The 20,452-nt window shown below is 37.8% G+C and overlaps 1 protein-coding gene and 1 non-coding gene across 3 annotated transcripts in view; one reads left to right on the top strand and one right to left on the bottom strand.

Moving 5' to 3' along the window:
• Positions 1–20,452, bottom strand: part of NCK1 (NCK adaptor protein 1) — a 92,779-nt gene that overhangs the window by 11,101 nt on the left and 61,226 nt on the right. The window contains exon 2 of one of the 2 annotated variants that reach the window (XM_066244510.1): positions 11,027–11,270. In XM_066244510.1, the coding sequence (XP_066100607.1) occupies positions 11,027–11,252 (226 nt within the window). In that variant the 5' untranslated portion in view covers positions 11,253–11,270. Of the gene's footprint in view, positions 1–7,919; positions 8,067–11,026; positions 11,271–20,452 lie in introns of those variants that run through there. The other variant, XM_066244511.1, reaches the window with a different exon arrangement.
• Positions 12,468–12,610, top strand: LOC136314828 (small nucleolar RNA SNORA57). The gene has a single exon (XR_010727407.1). It is a non-coding gene; the product is annotated as a small nucleolar RNA SNORA57 (small nucleolar RNA).

Raw genomic sequence — 20,452 nt, 5'->3', positions numbered from 1 at the left:
TGAAGCTGGGACTCCTACTCCTACACACATACAAAATTTAGCTCAAATGGATCAATGACACAATATAATACTTCAAACTAAAAATCTCAGAAGAAAACATAAGGTAAAGTCTTAATGAGCTTGGATTTAGCAATGAATTCTTAAGATTTGACACCAAAAGTACAAACAAAAAATGATAAATTGGACTTCATTAAAATAATAATAGCTCTGGCCGGGTGGCTCAGTAGACAAAGTGTCATCCTGGTGTGCTGAGATTGTAGGTTCAATCCCCAGGCAGGACATCTATGAGGAGCAATCAGTAAGTACACAACTAAAAGAACAACTAAGTGGAATGGAGAGTTAATGCTTCTCTCTCTTCCCCTCCTTCTTTCCTTCTTTCAAAAAAAACAAACAAACCACAAAAAACATTTGTGCAAAGGACACTATCAAGAAAGTGAAAAGACAACCTACAGAATTAGGAAAGAATATTTGATAAGCATATATATCCAGAACATATATGAACCTAACAACTAAAGGAAAGGGGTAACAGAGAGTGACCGCTTAATAGGTGTGGGTTTCCTTTTGGGATGATGAAATGGTTTGGAATTAGATGTGATGGTTGCACATCATTCTTAATGTACTAAATACCACTAAATTGTACAGCTTAAAAGAATTAATTTTATGTTATATAAATTTTACCCCATAAATTTTTTTTTTAAAGAAAATTTTTCTTAAAAGATTTCCACATCAGAATCTAAAAAAATAAATAAACCAACATGCAGAACAGAAACAGATTCATAGATGTAGAGAACATTTTAATGGTTGCCAGATGGGAGCGAGGCTGGGGCAGGGATGGGTGAAACAATTAAAGAGATTTAAAAGTACAAATTGGGACCCTGGCTGGTTGACTCAGTGGTAGAGCATTGGCCCGGCAACTATAAGTCCCGAGTTCAATTTCCAGCCAGGGTGCACAGGAGATGCACCCATCTGCTTCTCCACCCTTCCCTCTCTCCTTTCCGTCTATCTCTCTCTTCCCCTCCTGCAGCCAAGGCTCCATTGAGCAAAGTTGGCCTGGGTGCAGAGGATGGCTCCATGGCCTCTGCTTCAGGGGCTAGAATGGCTCCGGTTGCAACGGAGCAAAGCCCCAGATGGACAGAGCATCACCCCCCTAGTGGGCTTGCTGGGTAGATCCCAGTTGGGCACATGCGGGAGTCTGTCTCTCTGACTCCCCACTTCTCACTTCAGAAAAATACAAAAAAAAGGGTACAAATCGGTAGTCACAGAATAGTCACAGAGATATAAACTATAGCATAGGTAATACAGTCAATAATATTGTAATAACTATATATGGTTTCAGATGGGTAGATTTATCAGGGTGATCACTTCATAAGTTACATAAATGTCTAATCATGGGGTTGTATACCTGAAATTAATATCATGTTGTACATCAACTGTAATTTAAAAAAAAGAGAAAAAATATCCCAAATCAAATCCTGCATTGTCGTCAGGTCTTCTCTGCCTATAATTTCCATTCTCACTATTCCTGTGCTAGCTAGTTCAGGCCTATTATGCTGTGCTTGAGCCTTCGCGTCTCTCTAAACCAGTGATTTTCAACTGGTGTGCCGCAAGACTTTCTAAAACATGCAATACCGGCCTATTTAGTCAGGGCATTAACCTCTTTTCCTTAGATTGTCCAATAAAATTGACAAAAGCCAACACAACAGCCGTGCAGTGTGAATGAATCAAAATTACATCAATTTTTTTTTTGTTCGACTGGCAAAAAATTTATTTTTTGGAGTGCTACAAAATTTTAGTTTATGTGTGCCATTAGATGAAAAAGGTAGAAAACTGTTTCTCTAAACTTTAGTTTCATTACTAAATCCAGTATGTCCAGCTTCAGCACATTCAGCCTAATCTCATAAATCATATAATGCTACAATCATATAATGCTACTACTGCTCAAGAGCCAAAAGTGGCTCTTCATCAGCCCTCAAATTAAGAGAAATATTCTGCTTAGAATCTATAACCTTCTAGAATGTCATCAGCCTACCTTTCCAGGCTTATGTTATAGACTATTGAAAACAGCATAGACCTTCAAATCAGCCTTTTGGTTCAAATTCTAGCTATACCACTTATTAACTGGAATCTTGAGCACGTTATTTTTCTGAGTTTAGAAATAAAAACACTACTAACCATGAAAGTGTTGTGAAAACTCAATGAAATAATATAATATTATAGTAAATATAGTAAATGTTAAATAAAAGCATCTTTCTATAATGGCCTGCATTAAAACTACCCTAAATTTTAATAAAATGAACCCCTTAAATCAATCCCCCAAATATTTCCACCTTCATGACTTAAGTTTACCGTGTTTGCTTGTTTTTTCCCCAAACCTTACTGAAACTTCTACCTCTCAAAAATCTACCCCTGTAAGAGTACCATTTCAAACAACAACTTTATTATTTTATTCATTTTTCCACTCCATGTTTCTCAACATCCTTCATTTCCCACCTTCACCCTCTGTGATACGTACACTTTCTTCTTTTCTAAGTGCCTTAGTATCTTGTATTTCTGACGTCCATGTATGATAGCATTTCCTGTGTTTGTCTTTTAAGTCCCTCTACTACAGCATACGTTTCCGGAGAAGAGTATTCTGTCTCACTGATCTTTCTCATTTCCTATACTTTAGAATGGTGTACATAGCAGATGTTCAATAAATGTCTGTTAAATTGATTAAAGTTGTATAATGATAAAAGAAAATACAAAATTTTAAACCTAAAAATAAACTTTAGTACCAAATGATTTTTTTTTTTAATTCTGAATAAGATAAGCTCTAAATCTAATTATACATTGTCAAAAAAAGAATGAAGAACTGGCCCTGGCCAGTTGGCTCAGCGGTAGAGCGTCGGCCTGGCGTGCGGGGGACCCGGGTTCGATTCCCGGCCAGGGCACATAGGAGAAGCGCCCATTTGCTTCTCCACCCCCCCCCCTTCCTCTCTGTCTCTCTCTTCCCCTCCCGCAGCCAAGGCTCCATTGGAGCAAAGATGGCCCGGGCGCTGGGGATGGCTCCTTGGCCTCTGCCCCAGGCGCTAGAGTGGCTCTGGTCATGGCAGAGTGACGCCCCGGAGGGCATGCCGGGTGGATCCCGGTTGGGCACATGCGGGAGTCTGTCTGACTGTCTCTCCCCATTTCCAGCTTCAGAAAAATACAGAAAAAAAAAATAAATAAATAAAATAAAATAAAAAAAGAATGAAGAACTATCAGACAGACCCAACAATTAAAATCCCAAGTGGGAAAACAAATAAAAAACAACCGATTTTAATCTTAGAGACCAGAAATAATTCAGAAAAAGAAAGTAAGCTTACAATGTTCATTTTCTAATTTTTTTTATAAATTTTTTTTAGTTTTTTTATTCATTTTAGAGAGGAGAGGGAGAGACAGAGAGCGAGAGAGAGGAGAGACAGAGAGAGAGAAGGGGGAGGAGCTGGAAGCATCAACTCCCATATGTGCCTTGACCAGGCAAGCCCAGGGTTTCGAACCGGCGACCTCAGCATTTCCAGGTCGACGCTTTATCCACTGCGCCACCACAGGTCAGGCTACAATGTTCATTTTCTATGCAACACAAAGCCTTCTATGATCTCTCCTGTAAGCATGTCTTCAACTTCGTATCTGTTCAACTAATGCTACAGCCATACAAGCTCTTCAGTTAAAAAAAACCATTCTATTTCAAGGATATGAGCCTTTGCACAAGCTTTTCTGCCCTAAAATACTCACCATCCTCATTCTTCAAGACTCAGTCATGGTATCGACTCTCACTAAAGATTTCCCTCTCTCCCCAAAACAGAGTAAATGTATTTTCGCTTTATGCCAACACTATGTATTTTTGGTAAATATTTTTACTATAATGTTCACACACTCTGTATACTGGTATTTGCCTCCTTGAGATCAAACAACATGTTTTTAATCACCTATCTATTCCCAGTGCCTGATGCATACTGTGTTCCACTACTGTTTATCATGTGAATGACAGACAAATGCATACATAATCGATAACTTGCTTTCTCACCCTGCTTTTATAACTCCTTGGGAAGAGACTGTTTATTGCCCTTTGTTTCTATTGCTAAAAAACAGACCTCCCAATTTTCTATCAATGAAAGTAGAAAGTGAAAGTACACAAATATAAAGTATTAGCACATCTTAATTTCTACATTATGTTATAATCAGTAACAATTAGATCAGGGGTCTCAAACTCAACTCAGCATGTGGGCCGCAGAGCAAGATCACAGCCGTTCGGCAGGCCGCACTAGGTCTACAAAAGGCAACTGTTACGCAACACTTTTCTCACTGCAGTTGAAAACAAAAAAAAAATCAGTACAAAATTGTTCGGCGGGCCGCATGCGGCCCATGGGCCGCGAGTTTGAGACCCCTCTGATGTCAAATGTTTCTAATCCACTGTTTATCTGACTGGAACCTTTCTCTACTCTTTAGTCATAACGAGTGCAAAAGAGACCCTAAATTTAAATTTTCATTTTACTATTTACTCGTTAATCTGATTTTGGTCATGTTATTTAATCTTCTTTAATCTCCCATTCCTTTGCTTGTGAAATTATGGTGTGTATTAACTACCTACCTCATAATTTTTTTAGGGGGGAGTAAGAGGAAGGGAGATAGTGAGGCAGACCCCCACCTGCACTCTGACCTGTATTCACCAGGCAACCCCATCCAGGGCTGATGTTCGAGTACTGAGCTATTTTTAGTACTTGAAGCCAATGCTCAGACCAACCAAGCTATCCTCAGTGCCTGGGGCCACATGTGAACCAATCTAGTCACTGGCTGCAGGAGGGGATGAGGGGGGCTGAAGGGAGAGAAGCAGATGGTCGCTTTTCTTGTGTGTCCTGCCTGGGAATCAAACCTGAGATGTCCATATAAGGGGCTGATGCTCTATCCACTGAGCAACCGTCCAGTGTCATAAAATTTTTGTAAAGAATTTTAAAACATTTATACGTAAAGTACTCAGCACAGTGCACAGCACATAGCAAGTGATGGTAGTTATTTTCTACCTCCTAGTGCTGGCATTTTTTACTTTTTCAAAAATACTTAAACCTTATTATATCATTTATATAGCTGGACCTGGCCAGGGTTGGAGGGAAATATGCTCAGGCCTAAACAATGAGAATGTGTACAACTCTGAGGCACTCCTTTTCACTGCTAGCTTTATTTAAAAAAACAAAACAAACAAAAACAAATATTAGCATACCTTCCATCTTTCCCTCACTTCTAACCACTGGTATAACTTCTCTCTTCCTACAGCACCATTTCTTGACTAAAACAACATACTGTTAACTCCTCAAGTTTTTAAGAATCTGGTTAAGCACTGTGAATATTCCATCATCACATATTTGTTCTCCTAAGGTAAATTTTTGTACCCGCACTAGTCCCAATGTAACCTCGTTTTCATAGCCTCTACACACTTACTGGGTGCCAGGATTTGGAGCATCTGAGTTTCTCAATAGCACTGCTCAAGTATGTCTCTCCAAAGTAGATAAACTATGTCACATTTTATTTGGCCAGTACACACATATAAAAACTATTGCATCCCTTCACCTGAGCACCCCACAAAATCAAATCAATGCCATTATGAACTGTGTTGAGATCCTGTAGCACCTATACTGTCACAGCAGCTCTTACTAAGATGTTTACTCAGTAAACTGCTGCCAGGCAAGATTCTCAGCAACTTTTTCAATTTCTTTTAAAAACTTAATGTACAATTTTATGTTAATGTCCGTTCCTACTCATCTTGCTTTGTTTCCAATGCAGTTTTTAGCTTTCAAATATATTTCTGAGCCCAATGTATGTTATTCATCCAGCATTAGGTCTTTGTGTTAAGCATGTTATTTTCCCTCTGCCTAAATCACTGAGTCAATAAATGTTCAATAGAATGAGGCCCAAGGAAGTATTCTTCTTTCTTTAGGGAACTATAATTCTGTTATGTTCACACTTCTTCAAAACTAGTTTCTCCCTCATGAATTTCCCCGATTGCTATGGCTCATCTAAGACGTATCAGTTGTTTACCAGTACTATAAGACTTCCAGAGTTCAACGGGACTTTCCAGTGTCATAGTCTTGCTCAATTCTCCAATTACAAACATGGAATCAGGAAAGCTTAGTTATATATACCCCTGGCCACACGACTTACTAGTGGTATATCTGGAAGCAGAATTAAGATATTCCAAATACAAATATATGGTGGTGTTTTCCATTACAGGTTTATATTTAATTTTTTGTATTATCTGTTCATTTTATCTACATGAAGTAACATAAATTGTATTTTATTATTCTGTTTTATCTAAAATATTGTGCACTTTTTGTTTTCAAGGGTATTCTCACTACCACACAAGGAGCACTCATACTATTTCTTCCTTTTTTTAAGTCCATTCAGGGTATAAGGTGGTTGAATAGCTTGTCTCTAACTCTGACAAACTGGAAAACAAAATAAATAAAATTCTGGATTGCTGCAGATAGTGAGAAAGGAATATTTTGGTTACAAACCTCAAACCCTGACCCTACAAATGTATTTAGGATTAACTATCAACTCAACAGAGAGAATGATAATTTTATCACTGTATTGATAACAGATATTGAATCACTGTATAAATTATATAATATATTCTTTTTATACTATTTCTTATTGATTTATAGTCAGTATAACTTATATGAAATCTATTATATTATTAACTACTACCATCTAAGAAAATAAAAAAATTACCACCCTCCTCCCCACCAGAATGTAAATTCTGTGAGTATTAGTTTTTCATTTTATACTTTTTGCCTGGCTTGCAGCAGGTTCTCAATAAAAATATGCTTATATACAAATAAATAAGTTAATGAATAAACTCTTTAAAAGGAACACTAACCAAAAAAGTAAATCTAAAACTTTTATAACTCCCCAAGGTATTAACAAAAGAGATATATTCTAGAAGGAGTCACTTGGCTACTAAAGTTAACTAAATAAACAAAAGTTTTAATATTACAGCTACAACATTCTTTTTCAACAAAGAACTTGCTCCTTTTCCCTTCTGTCCCTTTCTCAGAAATTTTGACAGGTTACTTTTTTTCTCCTTATACACCGTATACGTAAGAGATTTTTATGACAATTCCTCTGTTCATTTTCATCAAGCAAATGTTCAGAGACCAAATCAACTTCACCATCATGAGATCATAAAAAGGCCATCATAAGATAAAAAAATGCAGCTCTTGTTTTAGTATTACTTTATGACCTGAACTCAAAAATAAACCAAAGAATTCACTATTTTCTTTCAATGTTTACATCTTTCTGCACGCAGTTACATTCAGAACTCATTTCAAACTATCAAATTTCACATTTACTAAAACAGCAATTTCTAGCAATCCTACAGTGATTAAATCAACATTCTCTTTATTAGCACTTTAATCAAATGTTATCTTCTATTGTTTCTCTACAATCTAAGTAAAAAAAGTACTATGACTACTGTGTTAATTCAAATTTTGGAGATCATATTAAAATCATGTTAAGTATAAGGGAACTTACTCATCTAATCCTTTTTCCTCATGTTTTTAATATCTTTATAATTTATTTAATTCACTTCAAATGTCTATGCTAAGTTCAAAGTTAACAAATTAGAACTGCATCAAACTTAAATCATTTATTTAGATCAAAGCACTAACTTATATTCTTTTCCTACCAACAATACTAAAACATTCTAAAATATTTTACTTATCAAGTAAAAATATTTGATATATGACCAATCATTTAGCTTATATTTCAAAAACAACATAAAGCACCAGCCTAATATATATCCTACCAGGTTCTCTCCATACATTTTTCTTTTAAATTATAAAAGTTAAAAAATCTAATTTGAAAAGTACAAGAAAACTACAGATTTAATAAACAGATTAACTTACTGAAAAAATCTTTAAAGACGTTTAACCAATCCATTTTGAATGAAAATTCCTTGTTTTCTTTGTCAGTTTGTTACAGCTCAGGATAATTTTCAGTGAGCTTCCTGGTCTGTTCTGCAACACTGAAACTCCCCACACCCAATCCATGTGACTTGGCCCACACCCAGGCAATACAAAGTTTTTCTGAGGCTCCTCTCTTTCCAGAACTTTTCCCCCCTGAACTAAAACAGAACCTGTAAAACAAGTATATCATGATAGTCACAAAAGTGACCATATTACTCAGACTTTTTTTGGAAGAAGCTTTAAAGCATATATATTTTATTTTCAACAGTTGAAAATATATTCATTTTTCCCTTTGTTTTCTTATTTTCTTTCTTAACTTTCAAACAATGTCTCTCCATCAGCATAATCACTGTGAAACAAATTCATTAATTACATGGGACATTTTTAAGTTATCAAAAAGGGGTTCAGAAATCCTGAGAAAGGAGAAAATGCTTTCTGATGCAAAAGCTGGATTCACATCATTATATAAGCCAACTACGGATCACTTAAATAATAAAAATGTATCTAATTAGAATTGCTTTAAAAGTTATGCAGTAATATCTAAAAATGGAATATTTTCCCTCTTTGCTCTGTGATATTTATTAGTTCTTTCACTATCTTTTGTTATTCACTGTCACATTTGCTCTAGCCCCTGGATACCAGCATTCTTTTAAAAAGGAATAGCCCTGGCCGGTTGGCTCAGCGGTAGAGCGTCGGCCTAGCGTGCGGAGGACCCAGGTTCGATTCCCGGCCAGGGCACATAGGAGAAGCGCCCATTTGCTTCTCCACCCCTCCGCCGCGCTTTCCTCTCTGTCTCTCTCTTCCCCTCCCGCAGCCAAGGCTCCATTGGAGCAAAGATGGCCCGGGCGCTGGGCATGGCTCTGTGGCCTCTGCCTCAGGCGCTAGAGTGGCTCTGGTCGCAATATGGCGACGCCCAGGATGGGCAGAGCATCGCCCCCTGGGGGGCAGAGCACCGCCCCTGGTGGGCGTGCCGGGTGGATCCCGGTCGGGCGCATGCGGGAGTCTGTCTGACTGTCTCTCCCTGTTTCCAGCTTCAGAAAAATGAAAATAAATAAATAAATAAATAAATAAATAAAAATGTCTATTTAGATGTGGTCCTAGTCCTTTCTGTGCCTTCATCACTATAAGGCACTTTTTAAATAGAAGTTATATTAATTATCCCTAATACTTCTAATCAATATGCTTTAAATAGATGTCCAGTATTTACAAAATATGAAATATTCCTGGTTCTAACACTGATCTCTTTTAGCTATTCAAGGAATATCTCTTTCTGATTTGTCCTCCATTTAAAAACTAATAATAATGATCTTATTTGTAAACCTTAAAATTTCAAAGAAAAGCAATTTTACATACAACAGCCAAGTATCATAGTGGAATTTCAGATTAATAGCTATTTTTAAAAAATATTTTAAATTTTTAAATTGATTTGAGAGAGGAAGAAGAAGAGAGAGACAGGAACACAGATCTTTTCCTGTATGTGTCCTGACTAGGGATCAAAATGGCAACCTCTGCACTGCAGGACCACACTAAACAACTAAGCTATCTGGCCAGGGCAATAACTCCATTTGTTAATAAATTACATTTAGAATACTGGAAATGTTTTTAGCTCAGAAATCAACACTCTAAAATATTTTATATCTTGCTTTGACCTGTATTGTAAATTCTTGCTGTTTTACAACGGTTTAAAAACAAAAAAGATTTTTCTTCTATTGCTGATGAATGAAAGAACACTCTAGTCTATAATAACAATGTTAAACAAGAAATAAAAACTAGGGCCCTGGCTGGTTGGCTCAGTGGTAGAGCATCGGCCTGGCGTGCAGAAGTCCCGGGTTCTATTCCTGGCCAGGGCAAACAGGAGAAACGCCCATCTGCTTCTCCACTCCTCCCCCTCTCCTTCCTCTCTGTCTTTCTCTTCTCCTCCCGCAGCCAAGGCTCCATTGGAGCAAAGTTGGCCCGGGCACTAAGGATGGCCCTGTGGTCTCTGCCTCAGGCACTGGAATGGCTCTGATTGCAACAGAGCAATGCTCCAGATGGGCAGAGCATCGCCCCCTGGTGGGCATGCCAGGTGGATCCCAGTTGGGCGCATGCGGGAGTCTAACTGCCTCCCCGTTTCCAACTTCAGAAAAGAAAAAAAAACAAAAACAAAAACAAAAAAAAACCCCACTAATATAAAACAGTTGATAACACTTTATATTTGTTAGTCATGCCACAATACTCCCAAACTATCTTCAGAAGGAGAAATTTCACTTTCTCTTCTACATATATACAAAGAACCACTAAGTAACAGAATGTTTGCATGCTTGTCTGAATAAAAAAAATGAAATTCTGTCCCTCCCAATTCCTTCCTGTCAGCCAAGGAGAGTTTAATTAAAAAAAAAATTTTTTTTTTAAAGTGTATGGGGCCTATTTCCTTCCTGTCAGTTCAGCCAAGGTAAGTGCAAAGCAGATTCCACTACCTCTGGCCTAATGAGGGTCAGTAAAAACAAAAATTTACAGTTAGAGGAAGGAAGAATGGGAAGAAACAAAATGAAAAAGATCAGCCTTATAATGATCCACAATTAAAACTTATTTTATCAACTATAAGAATAAATGATGGCTTGTTTTTAAAAGTGAAGTTCAAAATGTAAGCTATTAGATGTTAAAATACAGAAATGTGCCATGGAAAATAAGTTCCCTTAATTTCAGGGAGGCAATTCTGCATTTCACTCATGTATCCCTGTCTCAATTAGATGCAGAATTTACCTCATAGTTCAAGGAGGCACTGCTATTACTCAGTTCTGCTCCTTAGCACCACTCTGGCTTGATCTGTAAACTCTAGCCAGACCAACAGAGAAGCTTTATAGAAAATGCCCACTAACACAACTTTCACTGGTCTCCTGACTTGCATACCTGCTATGAGCCAAACTTGCCTTATCTAGCTGAAATTCCAGTCCTGACCTTTTCTAGTCCATTCTGCCCACTGCTGCCAAAATTCTGTACAAAGAACCAAGCTCTAACATCTACTTAAAAGAAAGTATTGTTGCTGTTTTAATACAAAAATAACTTACCTAAGGTATCCTTTAGGTTTTTTACAATAGATGCTTTCCGAGCACTGTTTTTCCTTTCCACATAGTTAGAGGGCACAAAACCTGTTTTATTCATGGAATTTCGAACACGCCACCAAGACTTAGAATCATCCAGAAGCCATAATCTCTCATTCTTCTTGATGTCCAGCTCTTGTTCTTGTTGGGCCACATAATCAAATTTGGCTACCACCACCACTTCTTCTGCCATCTTTCGGCAGTTTCAACACTGTAACCAAAATAGAAAAATTTTTATAAGGTTTAAATAGTAGTACTCCATAACCTTAAAAAAAAAAAAAAAAGATACACCTAGCCTGACCAGATAGATGGTGACACAGTGGATAGAGCATTGACTTGGGACGCTGAGAATCCAGGGTCCAAAGCCGGAGGACGCCAGCTTGAGTGTGGGATCACAGACATGATCCCACAGTCGATGGCTTAAGCACAAAGGTGGCTGGCTTGAAGCCCAAGCTCGCTGGCTTGAGCAAGGGGTCAATGGCTCAGATGGAGCCCTCCATCAAGGCACATATGAAGAGCAATCAATGAATAACTAAAGCAGTGGTAGTCAACCTGGTCCCTACCGCCCACTAGTGGGCATTCCAGCTTTCATGGTAGGCGGTAGCAGAGCAACCAAAGTATAAATAAAAAGATAGATTTAACTATAGTAAGTTTTATAAAGATTTATTCTGCCAAACTTAGCGAAAATCCGACAAAGTACTTGGTAAGTAATTATTATTATATGCTCAAACTTGCTGTAACTCTGCTTTATAAATTTTATAAAGTTCCTCCCTACTTTATAAATCACCATTACTGTGAAACCGGTGGGCGGTTAGAAAATTTTACTACTATACAAAAGTCGGCAGTAGGTATAAAAAGGTTGACTACCCCTGAACTAAAGTGCCACAACTACCAGCTGATACTTTTCATCTCTCTCCCTTCCTGTCTGTATCTGTCTCTCTCACTTAAAAAAAAAAAATACACCTAAAAAGAAAAAAGAAATACACCTAAAAACCTTAAGAGCACTGAAAGGTTAAAAGTAAAAAAATGAGCCCTGGCTGGTTGGCTCAGTGGTAGAGTATCGGCCTGGCGTGCAGGAGTCCTGGGTTTGATTCCCAGCCAGGGCTCACAGGAGAAGTGCCCATCTGCTTCTCCACCCCTCCCCCTCTCCTTCCTCTCTGTCTCTCTCTTCCCCTCCCACAGCCAAGGCCCCATTGGAGCAAAGTTGGCCCGGGCGCTGAGGACGGCACCATGGCCTCTACCTCCGGCGCTAGAATGGCTCTGGTTGCAACAGAGCGACGCCCTGGATGGGCAGAGCATCGCCCCCTGGTGGGCATGCTGGGTGGATCCCGGTCGGGCACATGAGGGAGTCTGCCTGTCTCCCCGTTTCCAACTTCAGAAAAATACAAAAAAATTTAAAAAAAAATGATCTTCTTCTTGGCAGGGATTGGGTATGTGGTCCCAGTCCCTGTAATGTATGGAGGCAGAGGGTAAGGACTCTGGCCCCCTCAATGTCATGTCTCTGGCGCTAACAGTTTCCAACCAGTTCTATCCTCAAGTGCCAAGACACAGGTTAAAAAACAAAAAAAAAGTAAAAATATGAAAAAATATACACCAGGCAAATACTAATCAAAATACAACTGGTGTACCTATATATTAAAAATATACAAAACCATCACTAGTGATAAAGTTTACTACATAATGACAAGTTTATTGTCTATAACATCTAAATATATATGTACCTATTAGCATAGCTCCAAAATAGATTTCTAGAACCACAAGGAAAATGGACATATCTATTGTCACAGAGGACAATTTTTAACATATTTATCTCATTAATGAATCAAGGAAACAAAAAAGTTAATAAAGTTAGAACAGAATTGACATCACAACAATTTAGTTTGATCTGATAAACAAAAATATTACTTATAAACAGAGGAATATAAACAGACACTTACAAAACTGCAGCGAATGCTAGGCTATAAAAAAAGTCTCAACTTTTAGGTATTTGATCCTACAACCACATTCTCTGACAATCATAACAAGATTGCTTTTTCAAAATCTATCTTTGGGCCCTGGCCGGTTGGCTCAGTGGTAGAGCGTTGGCCTGGCGTGCGGAAGTCTCAGGTTCGATTCCTGGCCAGGGCACAGAGGAGAGGCACCCATCTGCTTCTCCACCCCTCCCCCTCTCCTTCCTCTCCGTTTCTCTCTTCCCCTCCTGCAGCCAAGGCTCCACTGAAGCAAATATGGCCTGGGCGCGCTGGGGATGGCTCCTTGGTCTCTGCCCCAGGCACCAGAGTGGCTCTGGTAAGTGACAGAGCGACGCCCCGGATGGGCAGAGCATCGCCCCTTGGTGGGAGTGCCTGGTGGATCCCGGTTGCGCGCATGCGGGAATCTCTCTGACTGCCTCCCCATTTCCAGCTTCAGAAAAATACAAAAAAAAAAAAAATCTATCTTTGGATATTTTTAAAAAACTCATGAGTCAAAAAAAGAAAATAATTTTAAAAAGCTTAAAACTAAAATAAAGACAATACTGCCAAACTGTGGGATGCAGCAAAAGGAGAACAGTATAAAGGGAGATTCTTAGTTGTACGTAGTTACATCAGAAAAATAGGAAAAGCTAAAAATAAATTAATGAATTGAGCAGCTGTCTTAAGCAGTAAGAAACAGACAATATAAAAAAAGTAGATAAAATAAACTGCTCACAAAAATTAGGGGATATTTCGAAATGAATATGAAGTGATAAAAAAAAAGGCATTTTTTTTTCTTTCAATAAATCAGGATACATATATTCAAAGATAACAACTCCAGGTTATCTTGTCGTTCACTTATGTTACATAACCATCACCCAAAGTCAGATTGTCCTCTGTCACCTTCTATCTAGTTTTCTTTGTGCCCCTCCCCTCTCCCTCTCCCTCTCCCCCCTCCCCCCGTAACCACCACACTCTTATCAATGTCTCTTAGTTTCACTTTTAAGTCCCACCTACGTATGGAATAATGCAGTTCCTGGTTTTTTCTGATTTACTTATTTCACTTCGTATGTTATCAAGATCCCACCCTTTTGCTGAAAATGATACAATGTCATCATTTCTTATGGCTGAGTAGTATTCCATAGTGTATATGTGCCACATCTTCTTTATCCAGTCATCTATTGACGGGCTTTTTGGTTGTTTCCATGTCCTGGCCACTGTGAACAATGCTGCAATGAACATGGGGCTGCATTTGTCTTTACGTATCAATGTTTCTGAGTTTTGGGGGTATATACCCAGTAGAGAGATTGCTGGGTCATAAGGTAATTCTATTTTCAGTTTTTTGAGGAACCACCATACTTTCTTCCATAATGGTTGTACTACTTTAAAATCCCACCAACAGTGTATGAGGGTTCCTTTTTCTCCACAGCCTCTCCAACATTTGTTATTACCTGTCTTGTTAATAATAGCTAATCTAACAGGTGTGAAGTGGTATCTCATTGCAGTTTTGATTTGCATTTCTCTAATAACTAACGAAGATGAGCATCTTTTCATATATCTGTTGGCCATTTGTATTTCTTCCTGGGAGAAGTGTCTGTTCATGTCCTCTTCCCATTTTCTTATTGGACTGTTTGTTTGTTGTTGAGTTTTATGAGTTCTTTGTATATTTTGGATATTAGGCCCTTATCTGAGCTGTTGTTTGAAAATATCATTTCCCTTTTAGTTGGCTGTCTGTTTATTTTGTTATCAGTTTCTCTTGCTGAGCAAAAACTTCTTAGTCTGATGTAGTCCCATTCATTAATTTTTGCCTTCACTTCTCTTGCCATTGGAGTCAAATTCATAAAATGCTCTTTAAAACCCAGGTCCATGAGTTTAGTACCTATGTCTTCTTCTATGCACTTAATTGTTTCAGGTCTTATGTTTAGATCTTTGATCCATTTTGAGTTAATTTTAGTACAGGGGGTCAGACTGTAGTCCAGTTTCATTCTTTTGCATGTGGCTTTCCAGTTTTCCCAGCACCATTTATTGAAGAGGCTTTCTTTTCTCCATTGTGTGTTCTTGGCCCCTTTATCAAAAATTATTTGACTATATATATACGTGGTTTTATTTCTGGGTTTTCTATTCTGTTCCATTGGTCTGAGTGTCTATTTTTCTGCCAATACCATGCTGTTTTGATTGTCGTGGCCCTATAATATAGTTTGAAGTCAGGTATTGTAATGCCCCCAGCTTCATTCTTTTTCTTTAGGATTGCTTTGGCTATTCGGGGTTTTTTATAGTTCCATATAAATCTGATGATTTTTTGCTCCATTTCTTTAAAAAATGTCATTGGAATTTTGATGGGAATTGCATTAAATTTGTATATTGCTTTGGGTAATATGGCCATCTTGATTATATTTATTCTTCCTAACCAAGAACAAGGTATATTCTTCCATCTCATTATATCTTTTTCAATTTCCCTTAACAATGGTTTATAGTTTTCATTATATAAGTCCTTTACATTCTTTGTTATGTTTATTCCTAAGTATGACTTTTATTATTAAACCAGAATATCAAAAAAGCAAACCACAAGTCAAAGAAAGTTGTTTGATTATGCAAATAAGATGCAAAACCAACTTTTATTTCATTGGTGAAAATGCACTATACAAAAGGCTGAAAGTAATGGAGTATCTGCACGTTCCCTGATTCCTCAATTTTTGTGAGCAGTATAATACAAATAAAAGCAGGATTTAATGAAACAGAAAATAAACATACAGAACAAAGGCTCAAATGCATACATTTATAGAAAAGTAAAATTAATAAAAATAGTACAATTAAATCATTCATTAAGAAATCTTCCCATAATGAAAACACCAGGGCCAGATGGTTCTATTAAAATTGAAGGAATAATTCCAACTTATACAAACTCTTTTAGAACAAAGAAAATTGCCCTGGCCGGTTGGCTCAGCGGTAGAGCGTCGGCCTAGCATGTGAAGGACCCGGGTTCGATTCCGGCCAGGGCACACAGGAGAAGCGCCCATTTGCTTCTCCACCCCTCTGCCGCGCTTTCCTCTCTGTCTCTCTCTTCCCCTCCCGCAGCCAAGGCTCCATTGGAGCAAAGATGGCCCAGGCGCTGGGGATGGCTCCTTGGCCTCTGCCCCAGGCGCTAGAGTGGCTCTGGTCGCAACATGGCGACGCCCAGGATGGGCAGAGCATCGCCCCCTGGTGGGCAGAGCATCGCCCCATGGTGGGCGTGCCGGGTGGATTCCGGGCGGGCGCATGCGGGAGTCTGTCCGACTGTCTCTCCATTTCCAGCTTCAGAAAAATGAAAATAAATAAATAAATAATAATAAAAAGAACAAAGAAAATTACAAACATAACTCACTACTGAAGCTAGATCAACTCTCTGGTTTTTTTAGGAAGATTATTTTACATAAATAGCAACTCCTGGCTTAACAAGCAAATAAATTCAGTTTTTAGTTTTGGACATTGGATTCTCTTCTTTCAACAATGAAGCAAGTTCTTTAGTGTTCCTAGGGAAATGCATTTTAATCTAGAATTCAACATTCACTAGCATTCAAGTGTGGTACTTTTGTACCTGCAAGGTACATGCTTTGGAGAGGGGGCATTACAAGGCCTCAAAAACTTTCACATATTCTTCTGAAAGAATGACTCAAATATGTAAGCAGCAAAAATAACTAATAATGCTAAAGAGAGAGAGAAAGACAGAGACACAGAGAGAAAGGAAGGATGATATGGTATTCAAGAAATAATGATAAACAGAAACCAGAAAAAATAATTTGTATTCTTGCAACTTTTCTTTTTGAAATTACTTGCAAATAAAAAGTTAGAGAGCCTGACCAGGTGGTGGCGCAGTGGATAGAGCATCGGACTGGGATGCGGAAGGACCCAGGTTCGAGACCCCGAGGTCGCCAGCTTGAGTGCGGGCTCATCTGGCATGAGCAAAGAGCTCACCAGCTTGGACCCAAGGTCGCTGGCTCCAGCAGGGGGTTACTTGGTCTGCTGAAGGCCCACGGTCAAGGCACATGTGAGAAAGCAATCAATGAACAACTAAGAAGTCGCAACGCGCAAAGAGAAACTGATGATTGATGCTTCTCATCTCTCTCTATTCCTGTCTGTCTGTCCCTGTCTATCTCTGCCTCTGTAAAAAAAAAAAAAAAGTTAGAGAAAGTCTAAATAATTGCTGGTATGTGATGTAAAAAACTACAATGACAGACTTTTTGAGTCAACAGTTAGTATTTTCAGGGATAGTGGGCACTAACAATGATTCCTTAGCTTGAGCTAATAAATTTATTATATTAATATTAAGACAGTTTTAGTTGGGTTTTCTGTTATTTTCAACTGAAAGTTCCCACTTTAGGCATACAATACCCTATCAGATATAAAATGTACTAAAATGCTAAGGCAATTTAAAATTATATGATTATATGGTGGTGCAGAATCAAATAGACCACTAAATACAGGTTGAGGGTCAGAAATAGATATGTATCCACACAGAGGTGGCTTTAAAGCCCTTCTATAATATACCAACTATGCATTCTAATTTAGGTGTTTTAGGAGATGGAATACTTCAAAGCACTTAATACAAAATGAATTTTTATGTACTTAACACCCAAACATTTACAAATATTGATCGACTTACTACCTATGCAACTTTAAGACCATTTGACTTTATGATCACAATCACTAGCCACGACTGCTCCGCATCTGGCAGCCCAAGCATTGCCTAGCTGGGCGTACCAGCTTCCGGTAGCACTACCATCTCCACGTGCACCATTTCAACTGTTATCCCAGACTCGGCACAGCAATTTGTGTTTTGTGTCTTGGATTATTTTTCATCAAACCCCTCCCAAAATGTCTACCAAGAGGAAATTGTCTTTGCAAATATTAAACCAGTTGTACTGGTAATACAGTGTTTTACTTAAACCCGACGATGTAAAAATAAGAAATAAAATGGTGTAGAGATGATACAAATGGCATAAAATGAACAAAGAAAATTATGATATATAACAATAATGAAAGAAAATTATGATAAAATATGACAAAGATTTTTATAACATTATTTCACAGTGCTGTACATATAGCCTACTCAACTTACAACCATATCATGTTACAGCCGGTCTGTCGGAACCAATCGTGGTCTTAAGTCAAGCACTAGCTGTACAGTGGTCTCAACCAGACCTAATTCAAAACCAAGTAATTTTTTAAAGTGACCTCCTTTAATTAGTCTTCCAAAGCAATTAACTAATTTAATAATTTTCTTTTAACACTATTTTTGTTTACATAACATAGTAATATGAAGTGCACCTGAAAGAAAACAGTACTAACTTTTGGTAAATAGATTCAACTCAATTGGTAACCGTAAAAATATGTCAAGAGGATCAGGATGTATGCTTTGTAACAGAAATGGAGGGGTTTAGTAATTCAGGCAAGTCAGTTAGCTTCTACTCTGTGTGTAAAAACATACAAATATATGAGAATTTTATATATAATGTGTGATATTTCAAGTAACTGTAGAAGATTAAGTTATTCAATAACTGATACTAGGACTGCTAGCTATCTAGTTGGGAAAAAAATGGTCAATATCCTACCTCACACTGTACCTAAAACTAAATCAGGCCCTGGCTGGTTGGCTCAGTGGTAGAGTGTCAGCCTGCTGTGTGGATGTCCCGGGTTCCATTTCCAGCCAGGGCACACAGGAGAAGTGCTTACCTGCACCTCTACCTTCCTCCCTCTCTTTTTATATTGAAATGATAATGAAAATACAACCTATCAAAATTTGTGAAACACAGCTAAAGCAGTGCTGAGAAGAAAAGTTATAGTATTAAAAGCATGTAATTAGAAAAGAAGTCTGAAATCAGTAATCTTGGCTCCTACTTCAATAACCTAGAAAAAGGTAAGAGTAGAAGTCACTGAAGTTGAAAATACAGAAAAATCAATGAAAAAAACAGCTAGTTCTTTGAAATGATCAATAAAATGGACAAACCTAAAGCAAGAGATTTTCAAACTTTTGTACAGCAAAGTCCATTAGTGTCTAATGCTGCTACAACAAATTACCACAAACTTAATGACTTAAAACAACACAAATATATACATTATTTTACAGTTCTGGAGGTCAGAAGCTTGAAATAGATCTTATGGGCTAAAGTATCAGCAGAGTTCTATTCTTTCTGTTGAAGGCTATAGGGGAAGATCCATTCCTTGACATTTCCAGCTTCTACAAGCTATGAATTCCTTGGCTTATGACTGCATCACTCTGACCTTTAGTTTCATCACTGCATCTCCTTTTCTCATTTTGATCCTTCTGCTTCCCTCTCATAAGGACACGCATAATTTACACTGAGCTATAAAAATAATCCAAAAATAATCTCCCCAACTCAAAATCCTTAACTTTATTACATTTTCAAAGTCTCTTATAACTATGTAAAGTAACATATTAATAGATTGTGGAGATTAGAACACATACGTATTTGGATAGCTATTATTGTAACTACAACCAGCATTAAAAAACAAAGCTGGAGAAAATATTTGTTATACGTATTCAAGTGTCAATACCCTTTGTACAATTAAAGCTCATACAAAGATAAAAAAAGTTAAAAATTGGCAAAGAAAAAAAGCAATTATGAAAAATACAAATTGTCAAAACTATTGAAAAATATCCTGAATGTCCTTATAATTAAAGAAATGAAAACTGAGATGGAAGTACTATTCATTTGAGTGACAAAAAAAACCTAAAACAGATATACTCAAATGCCCTAGGCAGCAACAGGAGAGGGGGTAGCGGGCCTGCAGACAGACCATACCTAGGGAACAGAGGCCACACCCAGTGGACTCCAGTGGCCAAAACCTTCCTATACACAGAGAAAATGAGAAGGCAGAGAAATGCACCACAAATGAATCAAGAGAAATCCCCAGAAAAGGACCTAAATGAATCAAACATAACCAAATTACCAGATGCAGAGTTTAAAATAACAATTGTTAGGATGTTCAAAGATATTAGAACAATAGATGGTCATTATGAACACCTAAATAAAGAGATAGCAAATATAAAAAAGGACATTGAAATAATAAAGTATCAGTCAGAAATGACAAATACAATATCAGAAATGAAGAACACTATGGAAGGAATTAAAAGCAGGATGGATGAAGCTGAGAATCAAATCAGCGAGTTAGAGGACACATTAAATAAAGGTATGGAAGCAGAGCAGAAAAAAGAAAAGAGATTCAAAAAGTCTGAGGAAACTCTAAGAGAGCTCTGTGACAACATGAAGAGAAATAACATCTGCATCATAGGAGTTACTGAAGAAGAAGAGAAAGAACAAGGGATAGAGACTTTGTTCAAGCATATCATAGCTGAAAACTTCCCTCAATTAAGGCAGAAAAACATCTCACATGTTCAAGAAGCACAGAGAACTCCATTAAAGAGAAACCCAAAGAAATCAACACC

The sequence above is a fragment of the Saccopteryx bilineata genome, chromosome 10 (genome assembly GCF_036850765.1).
Source record: "Saccopteryx bilineata isolate mSacBil1 chromosome 10, mSacBil1_pri_phased_curated, whole genome shotgun sequence".
In the NCBI taxonomy this organism is placed as follows: domain Eukaryota; kingdom Metazoa; phylum Chordata; class Mammalia; order Chiroptera; family Emballonuridae; genus Saccopteryx; species Saccopteryx bilineata.
The sequence above is the reverse complement of the archived record's forward strand: the minus strand, read 5'-3'. Positions and strand labels throughout refer to the sequence as shown.